General features: G+C 37.1%; 1 protein-coding gene across 1 annotated transcript in view; it reads left to right on the top strand.

Moving 5' to 3' along the window:
- Positions 1–21,381, top strand: part of PDE11A (phosphodiesterase 11A) — a 247,652-nt gene that overhangs the window by 196,521 nt on the left and 29,750 nt on the right. The window contains exons 14-15 of the mRNA XM_072419100.1: positions 3,892–3,982; positions 15,596–15,696. Of these exons, the coding sequence (XP_072275201.1) occupies positions 3,892–3,982; positions 15,596–15,696 (192 nt within the window). The remainder of the gene's footprint in view (positions 1–3,891; positions 3,983–15,595; positions 15,697–21,381) is intronic.

Genomic DNA, 21,381 nt, shown 5'->3' with positions numbered 1-21,381 from the left:
TATGTAGCTTTGGTCCAACAAGACTTTCCTTCTCCTAATTAGAGAGCACTCCACCTTCAAGATTCACCTGTTTCTCCAGCATTAGAAAAGTTGGAGTGGTGAAGTTGTGGCAAGAAAACCTACCTACCTATTCCTTGACTAGACACTTTGCATAATAAACCACAAGTTTGAGGGCAGTAGATAGATATTTGACAACTTTGTCATCAACTTTCGACTGCATGTAAGTTACCAGAATAGTGCTAACCCATCCAGTAATCGGTGTGACTGCACTTAGATAAGATTCTTTTTTCCTAGAAGCAATGAGCCTCTTTTTGGTAGGTCACCTGGACTCTCCTGCCATTTAGTTCTTCTGCAGTCCTAATTGTGTGTATGCCCCATATCATTCAGTTCCGTGGTACACGGGACACTCCTTACCCTCATGTGTCAGTATTCTTTATTCATTTTATTGCCGTCTATTCCCTCTTTGGAGGGAATCACCTGCCTTATCGGCCCTGGTGAACAATGTCCGTAAAAAATGATATTCTGATGGGAAGAACCAATAATTCAAATTGCAACAGAAACAGAGGCCAAATCATCATACGAGGACACTTATTCCAGTGACATTTGCCTAAGAAAAAAAGTATCTGGCTTTTAGTTGGTGACTTAAAATTTTGAGAAAAGAATGGCACCATGACAATCAAGCTTACTAGCCTTTAGAAGAGGTTAGCAATGGCAGCCTCCATATTTTTCAGAACAAACAAAGGTTCCTGAAAGTCTCTGAAAGTCTTAGAAAATCCTTCCACTTTGGAGTAAACATTTCTCATACATTTTTAGGTGAACCTGAAGCGTGATGGTTTTGCCACGGGTGTCATCTTCCTGCTGCCCTGCCATTGTACAGCTGCCCTGCTGATCAAATATCAGAATTGTGCAGCTTTGCAGGAAACACTCCAGGGAGGCTGAGTCTATTCATTTCCTAGCGTAACCTCTTACACTCATTTCTGGGGAATGAAAACCCATCTTGTCACCATAGGCTGAGATCCAGAAGTGAAATTGCAAGGCCCATAAATCTTTTGTGACAGTCCAATCCTATTCTCCACCTCCTCACAACAATTCTCCATTTCATAATTACATTCCTTCATTCCTTCCCTTCCATTTTCTAACCACTCATACACTGGAGCCAGGCTCGCTCCTAACCTCTGCAGTGCTGTAGAGCCCTGCGCTCAGAATGCCAGCACTGCACAGCCACACACCGGCCGAATTAGATGGAGAGTCGAACAGAACATGATAAATGGGCTTTCCTGCCACTGTGCACTTCTGCAGAACACTTTTACCAATCCCAGCACAATTAACCTTTTTAGCAGCCAGCATTGTGTATAGAGGGGCAATTTTAAACATTATTACATGTGGAAGCAGTCAATACAAGCTAGTATTTTACATCTAAGACATTCAGGTTTAGGGTAAAGCAGAATATTGATTTTACGAGAAACTATAGTGTATTTTTTAAAAATAATTGTTGTTGAATCTTTAACTATTATACATCTTGATGATTTTATTTTTTTATTTTATGTTTATATGCAGTTTTGGAAATGCTTTTTCCATGGTCACCTCTATACTGGGGAAAGTGTTATACACCAACATCTATATTGTTTTTTAATTACAGTTGTTACAGTAACCCTATGCCAATCTTTAAACCCCTAAACTACAAAAGGTAATGCACAGTAATCCATGGATGAACACATATATTATTATTATTATCATTAAAAAAATTGTATTTATATAGCGCCAACATATTGTTGCAGTGCTAAATATAAATGAGGGGTTGCAAATGACAGATGGATACAAACAATTACACAGGAGGAGGAGAGGACCCTGCCCAGAAGAGCTTACAATCTAAGGCTGGGTACACACGTGCAATAATTTTTGTTGGAAAGGATCTTTCACGATCCTTTCTGGCAACTAAGCACTGCACGATGCATGAACGAGTACATACAGCACTGTTCTGCTCTATGGAGAGGGGAGAAAAGAACAACAGAGAGGCACCCTGCTGCGCACTCTTCCCCTTCACTTCCATTAAAATCGTTCGTCGTCCATCGTCCGTGAATGCGCCAGGACGCGGTCGTCCAGACGATGGACGACGGGTGCTGTACACAAGCCAGATTAGCACCCCATATCGGCCCTGAGCCTATTATTGCACGAGAACCATTGGACGTGTGTACATAGCCTAAGAGGTAGGGAAGTAGCACGTATACTACTGAAAAACGTCTAAAAAGCAAATGACTTTGTTTTCTAAGGACAGGCGGTATTGTCCCCCCTCTTCCTCCATCTACATACTGTTGGTCAATTCTTGCAAGGATCAATGTTGAGGCAAGGTGGGGAAATACCTGCATATTACAACTTGGGTTAGGAGTGCATTGTACCTGATCCGTATGGCTATCTGTACTAATAATGAGTTAAGACGAACACTGGTTAACTGTGATAGCAGGCGGATGTAGTTTTATTTTGGCTACATCCTATGTGGGCAATCCAGGGTATCCTGAATACAGCTGTACATTATATCTGTGCCTTGGGTTCAGGAACTGTTGTGGCATGATATGGCATGCCAATTTCAGCAGATTTACCTCTGGCCCTCCTACAGTCATGCTTCCATCCATGCTTCCTGTTGCCATTGTTCCCATTTTTATGCTGTCAGATTCTTCCAAACCAGAATCTATTCTCTTTGGCCATTGGATGACTGATGAACATCCAGCACACTGGAGTTACATTGCTCCAAAACTTTTACAGTTTTTAACTACAGTTGATGTACAAAAAATAACCAGCAATTTCAATTTAAACTTTAGGTATACTTTGAAAGACCTTTTAAAATGTTTCCACTAAAGGCCCATTCAACTTTTTCCACATTGGATTCAATTAGAAAACGTGTTAATTCACTTTTACTTTTGATTCATATATTTGTTTTTTATTCCATTGTGAAAAATGTGTAAATTCTCTGAAAGAGTGAATCTTAGCTAAAAACATTTATAAATAGACCATAAGAAACTATATAGAGTGTCCTAATGGATTTTGATAATAAAAATGATAAAAAAATCCTTTTGTGACAATATAACAATAAGCACCATAGAATCCTACAAGTCCCTACTATACCAGAACTCTTTCCTTTTTAACAACTATTCAGATGGTATTGACATTCCCATATTTGTGACAAAGGTTTAGACTCAGTGACAAGAAATAGCTGGTATACATCAGATGTTTCTGGTTGGATATTATTGAACACGAATAATATTTTTTAGTTTTGTGTCTTAGCTATAAAAATAAAAACTGAAAAAGTCAATTTTACTTTTATAGTTTTTATTATCAGAGCAACATAGGACTTCAAAGCTCGTTTACCACTTCTCTGTTCTGTGTTTAGGATGGGATAGCTGGTTGTATGCATATTAGCTTCTTTTTTAAACCATACACACTATTTGAGGGATACACAAGTACTTTTGGACTTTTGCAAAAGTTTGTGAATAAATTACAATACCCATTAGAGAGCTAGGAGTTAATTGTCATTTGTAGTATGAAGGCTGCTGGCCTGCCAACTTCCTGACTTTACACATAGTTCTGTAGTGATTATGAAGACAATGGGTCTGATTTATCAAAGCTCTCCAAGATTTGAGAAGTTACACTTTCATGGAAGAACGTGGGTGATCCAGCAAACCTGGAATTGATTTCCTAAACTCATTTGCTATTAGTTGGCAAATGTTTTCAATCCTGGACCAGATTGATACCAGGTTTGCTGGGTCACCCACTTTCACCCATGAAAGTGTATGAAATCAGGGCCAATAGGTTAATGACATGGATCTTGAAATGAAATGGTATATTGATAGATGCCACCATACTAACATGCTGCCCTTTCTTCTCTTCTCTGCCCAGGAGCGGCTCAGCTTTGTCTCAGCTCTATGGAACATCTGCCACTTTGGAGCATCATCATTTTAACCACGCAGTCATGATTCTTCAGAGCGAGGTACACAGATAATTGGGAAGCTGAGAGATGTTTTATACTTATGTTCTGATTGTGTCAGATCCAAGGCTACAAAAAAAACAATAACTTTGGGACCTGGAATGACATCTTGATATCACTTTGATACACACCTGTAGGCTTCTGCAATATGAGAGAAGCCACGTGCAGTAACGTATAGCAGCCAATCAGAATGCATCTTTTACCTGATCCCACAACATTTTTTGTGTTATAAAACAAAACCAACATCATATGGAGAGATTCATTAAATTGTCTATTAGTCTATAATGTTTTTTTGTATATAAGAAATGACAAGGATATCAACTGTGATCTAGTGCTTTGCAAGTTTAATAATTTTTAATGATTGATTTTTTGGCTGTATGGGCTTCAGAGACTATTTATCCTACATTTATCTCATATAGCTTTTTGGAATATGCTCATCCAATCATCTGCAGTTAACAATCTAAAATAACTGATCTCTTCTAATCATCTCTGGGGATAGGGGTGGGAATTAGGGGTATTACAAACAAGAGGTCAGAAATGTGTTCTTATTATGATTGTAACTCTTTACATTTACCCTGCAGCACTTTTTCCAAATTTTTATAGTTTTACAACATCTAATACAATTATTTTTTCCAAATTACTCCGAAATTTTTAAAACCTAAAAAAGTCTTCATTGCATTGCAAGTATTCAACCTCTAAAAATGGTCAAGTGCAACCCATTGCCTTCAGAAGCCTAAAAATTAGCTAAATGAGGTCCAGCTGTGAACCATTTAAGGATCACGTGATCTCATAAAAGTCACACCTGTTTTTGAAAGCTCCAGATTTAATTAAAGAGCAAATAGCACCCTAAAGGGCAAGATGCTATCAAACAAGCCCAGGATATAAATTATAGATATACAGCAATATAAGTAGAGTAAAAAAATAAACTAAAATCAAGTTATTGCAATTTTATATTTAACTGTCCAAGGTCAACCTTTGCGATAATTCAGAAAATTAGCAGTTAAATAGTGATGTATTGTGCAAGGAATATTGCACATGCACTTGCTAGATTTGTCCACCAGATGGCACTAAGGCACCTTATCTTCAATTTGATGCAATTGGCCTGATTTATAAAAGCTCTCCAAGGCTGGGGAGGATAAACTTTCATCAGTGAAGCTGGGTGATCCAGTAAACCTGGAATCGCTTTCTTCAAAGTAATTTGTTACACTGATGAAAGTTTATCCTCTCTAGTCTTGGAGAGCTTTAATAAATCAGATCCAATATTTCAGCATACTTTGTATTTGTATTTCTGAATTTCTGCTGTATACAAACAGACCTATAGTGTGGTTTTCAGTGCTTGGGGGTTTTGTATAATATTAAAATGCCCTTAATTTAAAGCATTTTGCTTTTGGTTATCAATATGTTATCTAACAAGCCTTCTTCAGGAATGAGGTTAATGATGGCTTAAGGTGAATATTACTAATGTAGTCTCTGTGGAATATGAGCAGCTAGGACATCTAACTAAATATCTGAAAAATAGGTCACAATATGAAGTCACCATGACCTTGTATAGAAGGTTGGCAGTAGTGCTGCTGGGCATATTAGGATAAAAGTTATTTGAATGTGTTGTTACTGACATGTAATATGTGTAAAGCACAGCAGAAATGGTTTGCACTATTATTATTTTTTTATTATTATTTATATAGTGCCAAGTTGTTACAAAGCGCTGTATATAACAAATTTAATAAATAGTATTCTGTAAAACTTCTAAAATACTAGGTATCCTCAGTACATACCTATTTATCGGGTCTGATTTTTAAAACAGTTGGTTGTTTTCATTTAGATCAAGCTGTGGAGGTCAGCGCTGCATGCTTTCGGTGCAGGATCTGGATGCAGTTGGTGCAGGGTCAGGTGAATATGCCATAGAATAGGGATTAGTGACTGGGATTGGTTTAATGTGTATAGCACAGTGTAAAAGTTATATTGGGTTTCCTAAAGCTGGGAGGTCCATTATTTTCATAGAAGCCCTATTTCCCAACATTGAAAAACATCTGCTGTAAAGTATATGCAGAGCGATACCAAAGCCAGTTTATTTGAATTTGTATTAAAAGCTAAAGGATCATTCAACCCCAAGCCCATGTTTTATTTTCTAGTAGTAACCTAAAACCCCTTTCCCCATTTAACCAACTATTGGCTGGACAATAGCTGAGGCACACTGAAAAAATCATCATTCTGTTATCCTATACAGTAGAAAAAAAAGTTGATCAAACCATTCATGGATTTTTCACAAAAAAATGCACAAAAGGAGCAACTCACCACCTTCTGAAATAAAGACAGAATAGAAGGGGTCCCTCGAAAAAAAAAAGTAAAATAAAAATTAAAAAAAGCACCATTTTATATTATATTAAAATATGGTGTTAGGTTTGCTTTAATTAAAATACTCTTTCACTGAGACAGCCATATTAATATTTGTATGGCCAGCAGTAGATATATACAGCACTCTGCAAAGCAATCAAGCCCTGATTGGTTCACAATAATAAACCTCCTCATAATTTAGGGATTATAGGCTAATATTCAGATTCAAGCCCTCATTTTATTCTAGTTGTAATTTCGTGTTTTAATATGGACCTTTTACTAGTTACTTAAATGGTATTTTACATCCGCCTAGAGTTCAGCTTTAAAGATCACGCTTGGTTGGTTGCTGTAGGCCAACCTCGTGCTCCATTTTTAAACAAACGAGGCAAATGATCTATTATACTATATAAAGCTGCCAGCGTAGTAAGTTAAATAGGCCAAGAAGAAGTCCTCCGGTGCAGCTAAAGAACAGGGGCAGTTGGATTTGTGCAAGATACATTGCACAGACATTTAGCTTAAATAGAACATTACTCACCTCTGAATTGGTTCCTGTGCACAATCATTCTGCTTTTGTCATGTTGGGAGCCTGTAGTTGCAGCATGTGAACACTAGGTGATACTGTTGATTGCAACAAACATAGCCTGAATCCCTATAAAATGGGAACACGTCCCCGCATTAACCAGTGCGCTGCAGCATGATGGATGGTTTGGTCCTCATAAAATATACTTATGAATAAACCTATGTAATATATTTACTCTGTAGCCTATTTAACCGTGAAATAAGGTCATAGTTTCATTGCATTAAAGTGAAAATTGTAATAGATAAGTATAAATTTAATATATCATTGTCATTCTGTACACAATGAAGCAAAATGGCTGCGATGTACATATAGGGTTGTATAGGTGGACTTGTAATGCCAAACTGCAGTATTAGTCTGCTTGTAAATTTATGTAAATACACCGTCAGGTTTGCAGCCATCAGTCACTTACCATGTGAAGAATTGCAGAAATGTATTATTTGCCATTTAAAGGATTGTGTTATCTGTTGGTATAAATCAAATATTCCTACTTGGGCCTTTAACCTTTGAAAAAACCCAGATGGAATAAATAACCTTCTACCCAGAACCTAACCTGTAATACTAACCCTCCATATGAGTGCCTGTCCTTAACCGGCCTGATAGGAGATTTGAATGGATAGGACCTGGGGACATAACACCAGTTGAGTAAGCTGAACAACTGTCTTATCTATATCAAACTCTAGAAAATAGAAGCAAGATATAGGAAAATGTTCAGGTGATCAGGTCAAATTCTAGTGCTTACCCTGCTATTGGAACCTGACCAGGGGCCTAAACATTCTCTTCTCAATCTAAACCAAAACAGGAAAGGTTTTGGGTTAACTGAACTTCAAGCTGCATCCATATCTGGACCCAATGGTTGGATTTTTAATTTTTTGTTTAAATTGCTCAGAATTTTAATCCAGCTGGTAAGCAATGAGATCCAGTGGCCCCTCTACAGAAGCCCCATCCCATAACTCATACTGACGGACTTCCAGATTAAAGAGGAACCCCATGCTTATCTTCAGCCTTACATAGTTGTACAGGCTCCTTTTCTTTTTTTAAAAGTTCTTCCAGGCTGGAACAATATCCTGTCTTGCTTGGGGTGTGGGGAGCACTTTAGAGAGGGCTAGCTAAGATTAATACATGAGCTATAACACATAGGCATGTTATGGTGTAATTCAACCCTCAATGCCCATCCACAAGTCAGAAACATACCTGCCTCATTTTTGCAGCACAACACAACAACACAAGTTTTTGTTATTACATTGTTATGTGGTTTAGGTGCATTCGCTTCATGTATACACATTTAGGTACCATTAACAATGACTATAAATGCAAATCACAACACATTTACATGTCTGGATCAGACTTTCTCTGTGCATACTAAAGACAAAGCCACACACAGGTATTTAGGAATTATATCCCATGTAGTGAACTTGCACAAACTACCACTTTTTATTATCAAACAATTGCCTAATGGTATTTGTTTTCCGGTAATTGCACAGATCTTATCATGTTCTCAATTTAGACGCCAAAAACGCTCTGCTGAGTATTTTTTAAATGACTCCTCTTGGATGAATATACATCAAACATACTTCTGTATACTACTATTACACTTCCACGATTTACAATTGTCTTCTAATAATTATCTGTGACCGTACAGAGACAAAATGATTATATTTTCTATTAAACAATAATTAGGGTTAGATAATTAATGTCTGAATCACTGAGCCTTGCCAAATTACAGAGAGTTGGCTGTGTGCTCCAGTAGGGGGCAGCATCCTCACTAAATTGAGCCTCAATTGGTATCCCAATTCTGGAGCAATGTATTGCATTCATTCCTGGGAGCTTTATGTTTCTTTCAGCTTATCCCTCCGCTTATTATTTCATCTCCAACCTTCTAGCGCTTCCTATACATATCACACGCGGTTTAATCACAGCAGAGATCTTTTGTTTCCATTCTCAGCCTTAAACTCGTAAACATTGCGTTTATGCAAAACTGCTCCAGGGAATCAAATGGCTGAGAGTTATTTAGTGCAAATGTTCCAATTGATTTAAAACAGCGGCACTGCCACCACGGGCTGATAAAAGTAGGAATTTACATAGATAGCAGTGGGAGCAATGCATCACACAAATAAGAAGCTAATAGGACAATACATTAGTCTGTTGGGATGCGGTGTTAAAGCGGCACTTAAAGAAATGATGTGTTTTACGGCTGATCGGCTCTGTATTCCCAGTATGAAGAGCTGCACTCCTAATGAAGTGTCAGCGCTGGACTTGTGTCAGCATCTGGGCCGAAGCCAAAGGCCTAGGCAGCAGCCAGGGACCTACATGCTGGATGCCAAACCGCATGCTGTAAAGCCACGGTCCCAGCGGGACTGATTGGTCTAGGTGATGTCGAGGTAATTACCAGGGCTTGTTGGGAATGGCTGCTGTCATTTTCCCACTCATATACATGGAAATAAAATATAATATGCATATACTGTATATAACCACTGGTTACTTTTTTATATAGGGGCAATATGTTACCTATAGCACAAATTCCAATTTTCTTTCTTTAATATAGAGAAAGATTTCTCTATAATATGACAATATGATCATAAAGAAAAAAAGTAAGATTAAAGAAAGATCATTTTGCATTTGATGTTTGGTTGACAGATACAGAAATCTTGGTTTAATCTTAATATGTTTTCCTAATGGCAAAAAAGTGTTTTGGGGACAGTAAAAAAAGTAACCCTATACTCATATTTTGCCCAAGTCATTGCAGACAAGATTGTTTTCATTGATTCCGCTCCATTCTCCATGATTGAAGGATACCTGGGTGCAATGAGTTGCTAATATTATAGAGAATGGAACCAGTGACCTTCCGACTATGCTGCTTCCTGTGCAGAGAGTCAGCTCGGCCTTTTACAGATTTACCTTTTACACAATTACTGATTTGGATTTTTTTCCAGCATACAAGATGTTTCTCCCTTTGCTTCTGTAGGCTTTCTCCTTGTGTACTCATTAAATATGGCTTGTTGTACTCAACCTATTATAACCAATGATCCAATTCATTTGACTTGTGGTATGGATGAGGTATCTGAATAAGGGATGGATGGGGTATATGGATAAGGTATGGATATGACACATGGATAAGTTTTATGTAAGGTATATGGATAGTGTATTGGTGAGGTATATGGATAGGGTATGAGTAAAGTATACCGATACAGTATAGGTAAGGTATATGGATAAGGTATGGATGAGGTATATGGATAGGGTATGGGTGAAGTATATGGGTAAAGTACCTGGATAAGATATAGATGAGCTATATGGATGGAGTTTGGGTAAGGTATAAAGATACAGTATGGGTAAGATATATGGAACAGGTATAAGGTACAGTCTACAAATAAAGTATAGACAAGGTAAATATAGTTCAACATTTTCTTTTTTAGTAACTAATTATGCCACTTTCCAAACTTTAAACATTTATTTACAGATTTTAATACATTGGAAACAAAAAACTGTAGAGATTATTTCTCTACAAATGAAAGAACTGCACACTAAAGAAGAACTGGGAAAAAAATTTAAAAGTACATATAGGGTAAAATTACCATAGCAGTTGTTATTTCTCAGGGTCTACCTGTAACACCATTTTTACCAGTTGAACTTGCCTGTAGATCCAAATTTTTATTTCTTTCTGTAACAAAGTGACAACTCACAGAGCAGCATTGTGACCTTTAGACAGGGTAGTCTTAATTTTACAAATTTAAAAGTAATAAATGAAAGTCTATGTGTTTAGTTTAGAGAGGCTCTACCATATATATATAGTTCATAACAGTTAGCAGATGTTCAATACAGATACTTAAGCTGGGTACACATGTGCAATTATTGTCGTTGGAAAGGATCTTTCATAATCCTTTCCAACGACTAAGAACTGCACGATGCATGAACGAGTGCTGTACATACAGGACCATTCTGCTCTATGAAGAGGGGAGGGGGAGAGCGACGGAGCTGCACCCCGCTGCACGCTCTCCCCCTTCCCTTGCATTAGGATCGTTTGTTGTCCATCGTCCGTGGATCCGCCAGAACGGTCGTTTGGACCATGGACGACGGGTGCTGTACACACCCCAGATTCTTGTCTGATATCGACCCTGATGTGTACGTAGTTTACTGCTAAATGGGTGTATTGATGTCCTTATCAGTAGATTGAGCACATTTTGATTTTTTATATTATTCTGCTCATATTCCAAAACTGCATAATCTGAGAGTTGTAGAACTCTGAGTGTGTGGGATATGGTTATACCTATTAATTCACTTGTATTATTGGGCCATATTATCAGATTTATTTGCTTTTATTATACCAACCAGTGCCAGTGTCTGGGATTCAGACACATATCTTTTTGCAAGCCATATGGGTTCATACTATTCACAAAGGGTTAGGTGAGGTTGGAAGTTTTACTTATATATATCGTATAATTTATAGTTTTACTTATATACTTATAATATCTAACACTGATATTTAAAAAAAAACGAAAGGTGGACTATTCACTTATTTCTGTTCCTCCAGCTAGAGGTAGAAGCAGCACAGCAAGATCATCGATCTCTATGTGGACTCCACATTGTGCCTGGTCTCCCAGCGATTGCGCCTCATTGGCTCTCAGCTGGCTGCAGGCTGGACCCCGACACTCATTAGAATTAATAAAAATTAATGAGGTTGCTAGACCATTTCATAATAGCTGAACACCTAATGTTATCTGAGGATCAAAAATGGTGAGCAGAAAAGGGACCGGGGAGCTCATGCCGACTAAGGTGTCATTGTAACTTGGCACTTTGGCCGAGCTGTTTGCTGGTTCAGCATGGACGTTCCAATTGTTTTCTGCAGCTCCTTCCAGCCACACAGAAGCAAATCAATCAGCAGCTCCAATCAGAATGTTTTTCATTTTATCAACAGCCTACTATTTGGCCATTTGAGACCATGACTGCCAAAATTTCATCTGCAAAATTGAAATTTAATGTAACACCTGTGGGGTGAATAAAAAATTGTTAGTTACTTCTGTCCACATGTCCGTGTTATATAGTGACATTCAGGCATAACACCTTCTGCTGTTTATTTTAAAAAAAAGTTAAATAAAAAGTTTTATAGATTAACAGTAAAAATCAGCATAAAGTTTATTCTATACTTTATTGAAATATATTTATCAATAGCCATAAACAATATAAATCTATTTAGTGTGCACCATTTAGAAGCCCAGGTATAAGTACCTCTGTGCTGTACATAATCTGTGCAGAGAGATGCAGGAAGAACCCAGAAGGTCCACCCTGTACCTGTACCTGCAGAAAACTACAGGGGGGCAGATATACAAATATAATTACAAGCTGCTGTACCTTGGAAACATTTCACTACACAGATCTGAAAGAATATTAGGATCTAAATACAAATCAGCTTGCCTTTTGTATTTAGATGTTATAATCTTTTCTTGGTGGCTATTAAAGCTCCAAATTATATAAAAGAGCTCTAGGGACAAAATCTCAGAACCCTTCTTGAATCACTGACAAAAGAAAAGCAAATTCTTGAAGTGTAAGACATGTAAGACATGGGTCTTTGGATGGGATTCCAGGATCCGTTTTTGTTGTTTTGGATGGGGCTTACTTGTGGTCTTTGTCCAAGTTATGGGAAATTAAAAAAAGAAAGCTCCCAGAAGGTGCCACTTACCCTAAAGATGACCAGTAGAGAAAAATTACCCTTGCAATAGGGATCCCCCTACTGCAAGGGTCAGAGCACTTTACGGGTTAAATGCTTGTTTTGTCTCCTTCTTCGAGATTCCACCAGGTTTAATGGAGAAAACCTCTATAAATAATAATGGCTGCTGGACACATTCAACAATATCACCTAAGGGTAACACAAAGTGGTCCAAACTTCAGCCTAGAGCAGTAAAAGGTGTGACAGCACAGGATTGGCCAGGTATGGTTATCCCAAATCAGGCCCAGTGTTGTGAAATATTGTCTAAATAGTAACATTTTGTAATAGGTGTAACTATGTTATATAATAATAAACACGATATGTTTAGCTGTATCTTTTCACATAGCAGTGCATCTGACATTCACTGAAACATTCCCTGATGGAGAATCAATTTCTGCCATTAAAACATATGAACCTGGAAGATTCTCCATTAAGGAATGTTACAGTGAAAGTCAAATCCACTGCTTTATAAATAAACCCCAATGTGTTGTAGGAAACAAAAGATCAGCCTGCTGTTTGTAACTGGAGATGTCCAACATTCACCACGAGGTGGCAGAGTAGTCAAAGGACCTAAACTGGTGAATGTTAACTCTGCTGGTGAAAAAGTGTAGGCTGTCTGTCTCATATAACTATACAGATTTGCATGTATTGGATCATCTCTAAAATCCACACTATTGGGTGATTCATTATTAGATATTTCAATAAGCTTTATTCTAAATATTTTCCAGCACATTCAATTTATTAAAACACATTTAAAGACAGTAAAAAATAATAGAAATGTATAAACAATAAAGATAAAATTTAAATAAACATATATTAATATGTTTAAAAAAATCCCCTACATTGCTTTGAATTGTTGCTGCCACTAGCACTGATTTACAACTACAGGTGCTTGTATATGTTTGCACACATCAGAAGAGTATTCCAAAACAAGAACATTCCTGGCAGTATTCAGCAAGTCTCAGCAGCATGTGCAAAGGGAAAGATATATCAGACGCTTTGACTTTGTGCTATAACGGGTCAGTCTGTGTGATCTGCTATATCAGGCAGGTCTTCAATACTTCAATGCCATCTGCTCTCTGCAGTTAGAAAGTGTGAAAATATTGCTCCCCTCTATACAGTTAATATATCATCTATTCATAATATTTTGCTTGAATAAATACAGATTTATCATAAATATTACTTTTTTTTAAAATATGACAATAAAATTAGAAGACAATTGTGAATTGAAATATTTATATCTTGACCCCCACACTTGTTCTAACTTTGACAGTTAGCTGCTTTACTGAAAATGCATTGCCATTTGAGCTTTGCATGTGTTGGATTAGGCCATGACATTCATTTATCTGCCCAACACACCACAAAGGTACAAATACTGCACAAAAGCGCAACTCAACACACAGCAGTGTGCTAGTAAGAATGAATGAAAATGCAGTGCACAAATGCATGTGATGTACATTGTGGTGATGCAAGATATTCTGCATGTACACGCATATATGATCACAACTGACCACTGAGGACAGGCCCAAATGTTAACCTTTAAATTAACTCTTTAATTTTAAACTAACAGTTAATAACTCACTAACACTTTAATGTAACTCAGAAACTTAACACAAACTCTAACAATTTACCTTGTATTTAAGAAAGATGACCAGCCTGACCACAAAAATGAATGCATACCTCTTATTCTCATCCAAATATTAACATTATCTCTGTAAGTAGGTAATTCCTACCATAATGATGCTATTGACACATATATATTACACTTAGTTTATCAAACTTCGCGCCATTTGAGGCCAGCGTTATGCCTAGATATAAAATAAAGATCTCATCAAGAATTGTGTAGGTGGGCGGAGTTGGGAATCCAGGTCCAGATATGTCATATTTATGGGACTGTGATACAAGAGCAATGCAAACCAAGTTTTCAAAGCTTAAAATGTTGAAATGTACTTATACTACAATCTTATAATATAAAGGAGTGGATGTGCATATTCCTTTAAAACAAACTTTAAAAACCTCTCTACTCATTTGACTGCTTTAAACTCCAAATTTTATTGCCTGGTAGGGGTTCCTGCTCTTTAAATTGTCTTTCTGAACAAACTTGTAGCTAAGCCTATTCACTGATATGTTTTTCTGAGCAGCTTTATGTTCATGAAATTGTTTGTCTGTAGATGAAGATAGGGATTCCAGTGATCTTCTAATGTACATTCATCAAAGCACAGCACGGAGCAATGTGCATTACAATGACTAAACACACTTACAATGTTCCTGATTGATCATTTTTCACTGATTGAGTTATTTTATTATTGATATTAGGTTATTTTAATAATACCAATACACAACTATGATTGTATAGACCCCCTATAAAAAGTATTTTGGACAGGTATTTTCTATTGGAAAACTTCAGGAAATAATAAGCTAATAAGCATTTTAGACCATGACACCTTTCACTTTAAATTGTGTGCAATATGTCCCATGAAAATGCAAATACTAGTCTCTGAAAAAACAAAGTGGGCTTCAAACAACATATGGCCCAATGTATTCTATACATAGAGAAAGGATAGATTGTGGTTATTAATTCATTACAGGAAGAGGAATTGGTTCAGAACAAGATCTCAAGTACATGTTTCACCTAAATGGTCAATTCCCTCGAAATTATATTCACCTATAGGTAGATACTGAGGTTACCACCAGTCTAATAGTCTATTGGTATGTCCATTAAATATAGGACTTATTATCAATATTATTAATAAAAAGTGGTTAAAAAACTATTTTTCCCCAGGATAATTTGGAAACCTTAGTAGATACCTTGTAGAATGACAAATTCTTTGGCTGCTGTATCAGTGATCTGTTCAACATGACCAAGTGGTTAGCCGTTTGTCATTCTGTGTTGACCAATCCTACAATGCAATCATATTGTTTTTGCAGTAACACATCATTAGTATTCAGACATGTACTTGCCTGTATCGTTAGTTATTTATTTTTTGTAGCTTTTGTGTTGCAGGGGCACAACATTTTCTCCAACTTGTCATCGCACCAGTACAGCGATCTCATGCAGCTCCTGAAGCAGTCCATCCTCGCCACAGATATCACGCTTCATTTTGAGTATGTATGCAAATTTGAATGTCTCCATGTTAAAAATCATTACTTCTTGGTTATTACAGACATCTTTACCATCAATATGTCACATTTAAAATATTGTATCAGTTTGCTGAAGTTAAAAAATGTTTTTTTTTAGACCAATATTATTCTATTTTATTAGCCTGACCGTCAGCTCAGAGTCTGGTCTGCAAGGTGGATCATTGCTCCAATTCAATTTCTCTATTTTCCCTGTTCATTGTAGTTAATAAAATAAATGATATCAGCAAAGTGAAGATGGTGAGCAGACAGTAAAAGACATTCTTACAATACCTAGATTTTAATGCAGATTAACATAGATTTATTTGGCCTTTAGTTATGACAATGCATTATGGGGCCTTATAACATAGCAAAAGCTATGTGACAGATAGAGACAAAGTTTCTCTTTTATTACAAGCCCAGTCATCATTTTCTTGTAAAAGTTAACTTTTATCTGCTAATGTGTACATTGTAGCCTGTGTAGTGTTGGCATTTTGTTGGCACTATTACGACCTCTATCTTGTCTACCAGCCTAAATACACAATTAGTGCCCAATATGAAAGTGTATGGAAGAACTTTTATGTAAATTTTGGATAAAGTAAGACTCACCTCATTCATCTCAAAAACTGATATCAGTAAAAATCAGAACGTAATGACTTAACCAAAATATTAGGCTGAATTCACACATTTGCTTTTATTTAGTTTTGGCAAGCTAGTGCACTCAGAAAGGTCCATGCATTTTTTACCCAGTGCAGCACAGCACATGATAATGCATTATTGTTTTTGCAAAGCAAGTGCATTGGGAAGATGGGTTAAGGTGCTGTTAATGATTTACACCCCTTTACACCAATGCATGTTTTCTTGTGCAATAACTTGTGCACATAATTGTGAACCCACTATCAGAGTTCTATTTATAAAACAGGGAATCTGACATTGCCTCAAACAATCCCTGGAGGCAATCTTCCAGGTCCATGTGTTTCAATGGCAGTTATTGATTCCCACCAGAGAATGTTTGTGGGAATGTCAGATTCCCACTTTACAGTTGTCACAAGAACAAGAAATGACTCTTCCAAAAAGTACAAGGGTAAATTTTCCAATCACCATGTTCTTGTGAAAAATGAAAAGGGAATTTTCCCCATTTTAATAAGCTTTCATCTTCTCAAGTGGACAAAGATGTATAAAGTAACCAAATCATAAGTACAGGGGCTGGCCTCCTGAAAATGCTAGATGCTTGGCTATGCCAGGTTTCAATACCTTTAAATCATGGACCTGGAGGAAGCATGCTGTAAATGAGTGCCAGTAAAGTATCCACCTCCTTAAATCCATACTTACTTCTGGTTATGCTTTCCCTTAAATATATATCTAAGTGAAATGCCTAAACACATTTTTTAATCTGCAGTGGTGAACCTATACATGAACTGTGTAATGCTACAAGCATGTTTCCTTTCATGAAATTCTTTTACAATAAATCACTGTACTGGTATACTGCTGAATGTTGGAAAATGAGCATTTGATTCATATTTCCTTGACAGATGAGAGGACATGCTTCGAGGTATTTTAATTAGCTATTGAAGTAATAATATTGGCTACATTTAAAAGGATTGGAACCGATGCCCTAGCCGAAGACTTGGGGAGAAAGATGTAGATGTGAGCCCAGAGCCCCTTGGGTTCTGCAATTACGGAGTTTATATAGAAAAGAATATATCCTATTCCATCCAGTGTACTGTGTAGTAGTGATGCCATTACAATCCTACCAATCTAGTTTTTTTATTAACAGCTAAATGTAGACACACCTTAGGAGGAAAAGAAAAAGTATTACATACTGTGCTTAATGGGTCTGTCTACCTAAAATCATCTGGTAGTCTGGTAGGTGTAGTAATATATATCTTTTGGAAAACTTCTTACTTTACAAGTTTTCTGCATCTCCAGAATTTACTTTTTTCCATTATCATAACCATTGAGTTATTATCAGCATTATGTCAGGCCAACCTTTATATGCATGTATATAACAAAGGCTTCTTGTCATGGTTTTGTTTGCAATTTCATTTTCAGTAATAGAAAAGCCATCCTTTTGTGACCCTCTAAAGCAGAACTTTTACTGTGTGTTAGCTGTTTTATACACATTACTTTGTTTACATGTGACCATGAACCTGTATTTTAGAATCAAGCTTAGACAAGTAGTAGGTTGAATCTGAAAATTTTAAAAACGTTGCATACAGAGTTTAGTAAGGCCATTGCAAAATGCAAATGTATGTATTAAATGTATATATTTAAATATATATCATTGAAGGCAATTGTGTGGAAGGATTAGATCCACTGCTGAGATATTATTAATGTCTGGGTCCAGGATCACAAGATTCACTCACTTTTTTGTTCTGGTCACTTCTTTAATCCATATCAGAAAGTGATATTATATTTCAACTTTGCAGTTACCACCCAGTTTGTTCTTGCCCCCTGTTGGCTAGCAATCTTTTGGCTGTACTCCCCTTCCAAATCCCAAAGCCAAGTCATTGTCAGCCTCAGCACCCACTGTGCAGCTCCTACTGATGGTCATGTTTCCAGTGGTCTACCTTCCTATGGTCTTCATACCTCTTCATACCTCTCTTACAATCAGCGAAACTCAGAGATCTTGTCTCCAGTTTTGTGTGTAGGGTTGTGAGATTAGGGAAGAGGTGGAACAAATAGCAAATGACTTTTAGGAAATCCATTCCAGGTTTGCTGGATCGCCCAAGTTTACTGATAAAAGTATATCCTCTCCAGCCTTGGAGAGCTTTAATAAATCAGGCCCAATGAAAGCTTACCCTGTAGTTGTATATTTCACCTGCCGCTAGACACTGCAGACTAGTTGAGAATGACCTACCTTTAGATTTTCAGTGGCACAGGCAGCATTTTAAGGAGAAGCAGACGTGCCTTTACCCATTTGCATGGCTGAGCATACCAAAGACCATCATGAAAATCTAGGCACTAGTTAATGTGCTACATCCATGCTTTCTTCATCTCACGATTTCTCCCCCTGTGAGGATCTTAATGTCCTTGTCACGCCTTGAATCAGAATGAGAGAAATTCATTTTGTTTGGAGCTTATGACTTTGAATCCTATTAGCAGCATTTCTAATATGCATTTGTGTCACATTCCAGTTCGCCTTGACCACGCAGCATAAGCCTACTTTGTATTAGCTGGAGTAATGAAGAAAAAAAAACCTTTTCAAATTGCAGCGACTTGCTATGTGCTGAGACAGCCTGCTTGTCATCTCAGTGGTTTTCATATTACACACATGGATTATGCCAGTGTCAAAATCATAATTTAGTTGGCATGAGATTTTTCATTTTCCTGAAGTGTTCCCAATTCTACACATACATCTCGACTATGGTGACAAAATATATTTGCTCCAAAAAAAATACAAAAGTCAAATTTTATGACACTGTTCAGTGCACAAATACTAACCACAGTCAAAAGTCATTATCACGCATGGTTTAGAGGGCTATTTAACTATTATGTTACTGATTTATCCTCTAATTATAAAATATGTTTATTAAATTATAATATTTATTAAATATATATTTTTTTGCAGTACTTATCAAGTCAGGTTCCGCCCCAGAGGAACTTACTGTTTAATTTCCTTAATTTGGTTATACAGATGCATGCAATAAGATATTAAATATCAAAAATTTAACAAATCTCCCTTTTTTCACAGTTATAAGCTTCCTTAATACAATACGTACAGCTAGCAGCTAATATTGTACCCAGGGTCTGGATGCCCTTTGCTTCAAAGGCCCAATATGTAGAGCCAGTGTGGCCAGATATGGGTTGAAGCGAGTCCAGCGCCTGTCCTAGCTCCTACAATTATCACATGTAATAGAACACTGAGTTGCTATCATCCCAAATAGAACTTTCTTGCTCCCAACATAGACAAAGTCCCCACTGAGGATCCACCCACACTAGCACATTTCACTTTACAGGCTTAGGCATGGAAGCCTGTCATGGGAACATTTAAAGTGAAACTAAGACACATGATACTCACACTTCCCTGGCAGGGCACCGCTTCTTTGTTGGCCTTCTCTTCCTCAAAACAAAAATTCAGCCATCTTCATTGGCTGGGTCGGGATTTAACTGCTGCCCATCCATTACTGACACTCACAAGGGAAGAAACGATTGCTGGATATCCATGACAACAAACACATGTGAAGTTCAGAGAAATTTGACAGCTTGGGCGGCGATCAGGCAAATTAAAACAGTTCCACTTTAATGCAAAGCAAAACCAGGCTGTCATACTGACAGCAGTGTATTCACAGATTACTTGGGGGGAGCCATTCCCTTGATGTAATCATTTGGGCTTGGCTGTAAGTTTGACTGCAGAGACTCTGTGCAGGGGCTTAGTAGCCCTGACAGGGACTTCTGATACATGGGTGAGAACCTGGCTCCCTCATTACCAGCCTGCTTCTTAATTGTACAGGGAGGGTGCTGCCAGCATAACTAAAAAACTAATTACAGACAGGTATATTCGAGATGAGGTTAAAAAGTAAACCCCTTCACAATGTCATCATCTGTGATTTTTCCACATTAGGACCATGCTACAGTTGTTCTAGGGTCAGCATTTATTTATGGGATGAGGATGCTGGTGCAGAGATGACACAGTAATCAATGCATGAAAAAATGTATGGTTTGCATATCTGTAATGCATTGACTGGTTGCATCATTAGGGTGCCAATCAAAATGACTTACACTGCAATGTACCACACTTTGATATATATTTTATACAAGAATTGTATATCTTCAGATGGGTTATTTTACAGGTGTATCTATAATTCAGCACCCCAAAACTTGTAACTGATACCAAACAATTTGCTTTGGGCATTAGGAACTTTTTTCACAGATTTAGTTCAGCAAGAATGTTTATTGCATTTCTTATTATTTCAGTAACTGTTAGAGGGAGAAAATGTAATGTGATGATAAATCTGGACACCTTTCCTCTGCATTGTTTTAGGCTATCCCCTTTATATAGGACTCATCCTAGTGTGCCACAAAAATGAGAAATCCCTATCTACAGGTTGGTCATCGTTTGAAATTAAATTATTTGACCAGTCTGTGCTGTACTTTTTTTTTCATCTTTTTACTTAAACAGCCTACGTCCCAGACCCCTCCTGTATCTGATTCCAAAGCTTGATTTTCTGTCCAAACCAATTTCTCCTAAAATAGCATGTTTATTTGACTTTTCCGCTTAGAATATCTGCTTAAATTCCTGTTGTCACACTCATTAATATTACTTGTCTTTGTGATGTAATTTCAGTCATTTGGTTTCAATCATGAATTGTTTGAATATACTGACACACCCCAGGAGTCATTTAGGGGAAAACACATGGAACAGGCATTTGTGCTAAGTATAAACTTATTCTTAGGAATATTAATACATTTAAGTGGACCTGTCACCAGATATATCTTTTTTCCTGGTAAGCGTTTGCATGCTAAATACTGCGTCAGTGTAACCCTTATAGGTATTTATCATATTTTATAGTACTTCTCTTCACAACACCATCATTTGCTTTTTTTTCCCATGGAATATTTTGGCATCTAGTGTCAGCATCTACTACTTTACTGAGAAAACACAGTCCTGGTGCCTATGCAGTTGAAGGCAAATTCATAAAGCACTTGTGACATCCTTTCTATTTATAATTT

This window comes from Pyxicephalus adspersus, chromosome 7, assembly GCF_032062135.1.
Source record: "Pyxicephalus adspersus chromosome 7, UCB_Pads_2.0, whole genome shotgun sequence".
NCBI classification, from domain to species: Eukaryota; Metazoa; Chordata; class Amphibia; order Anura; family Pyxicephalidae; genus Pyxicephalus; species Pyxicephalus adspersus.
Note: the sequence above shows the minus strand (reverse complement) of the source record. Positions and strands in the feature narration are given on the sequence as shown.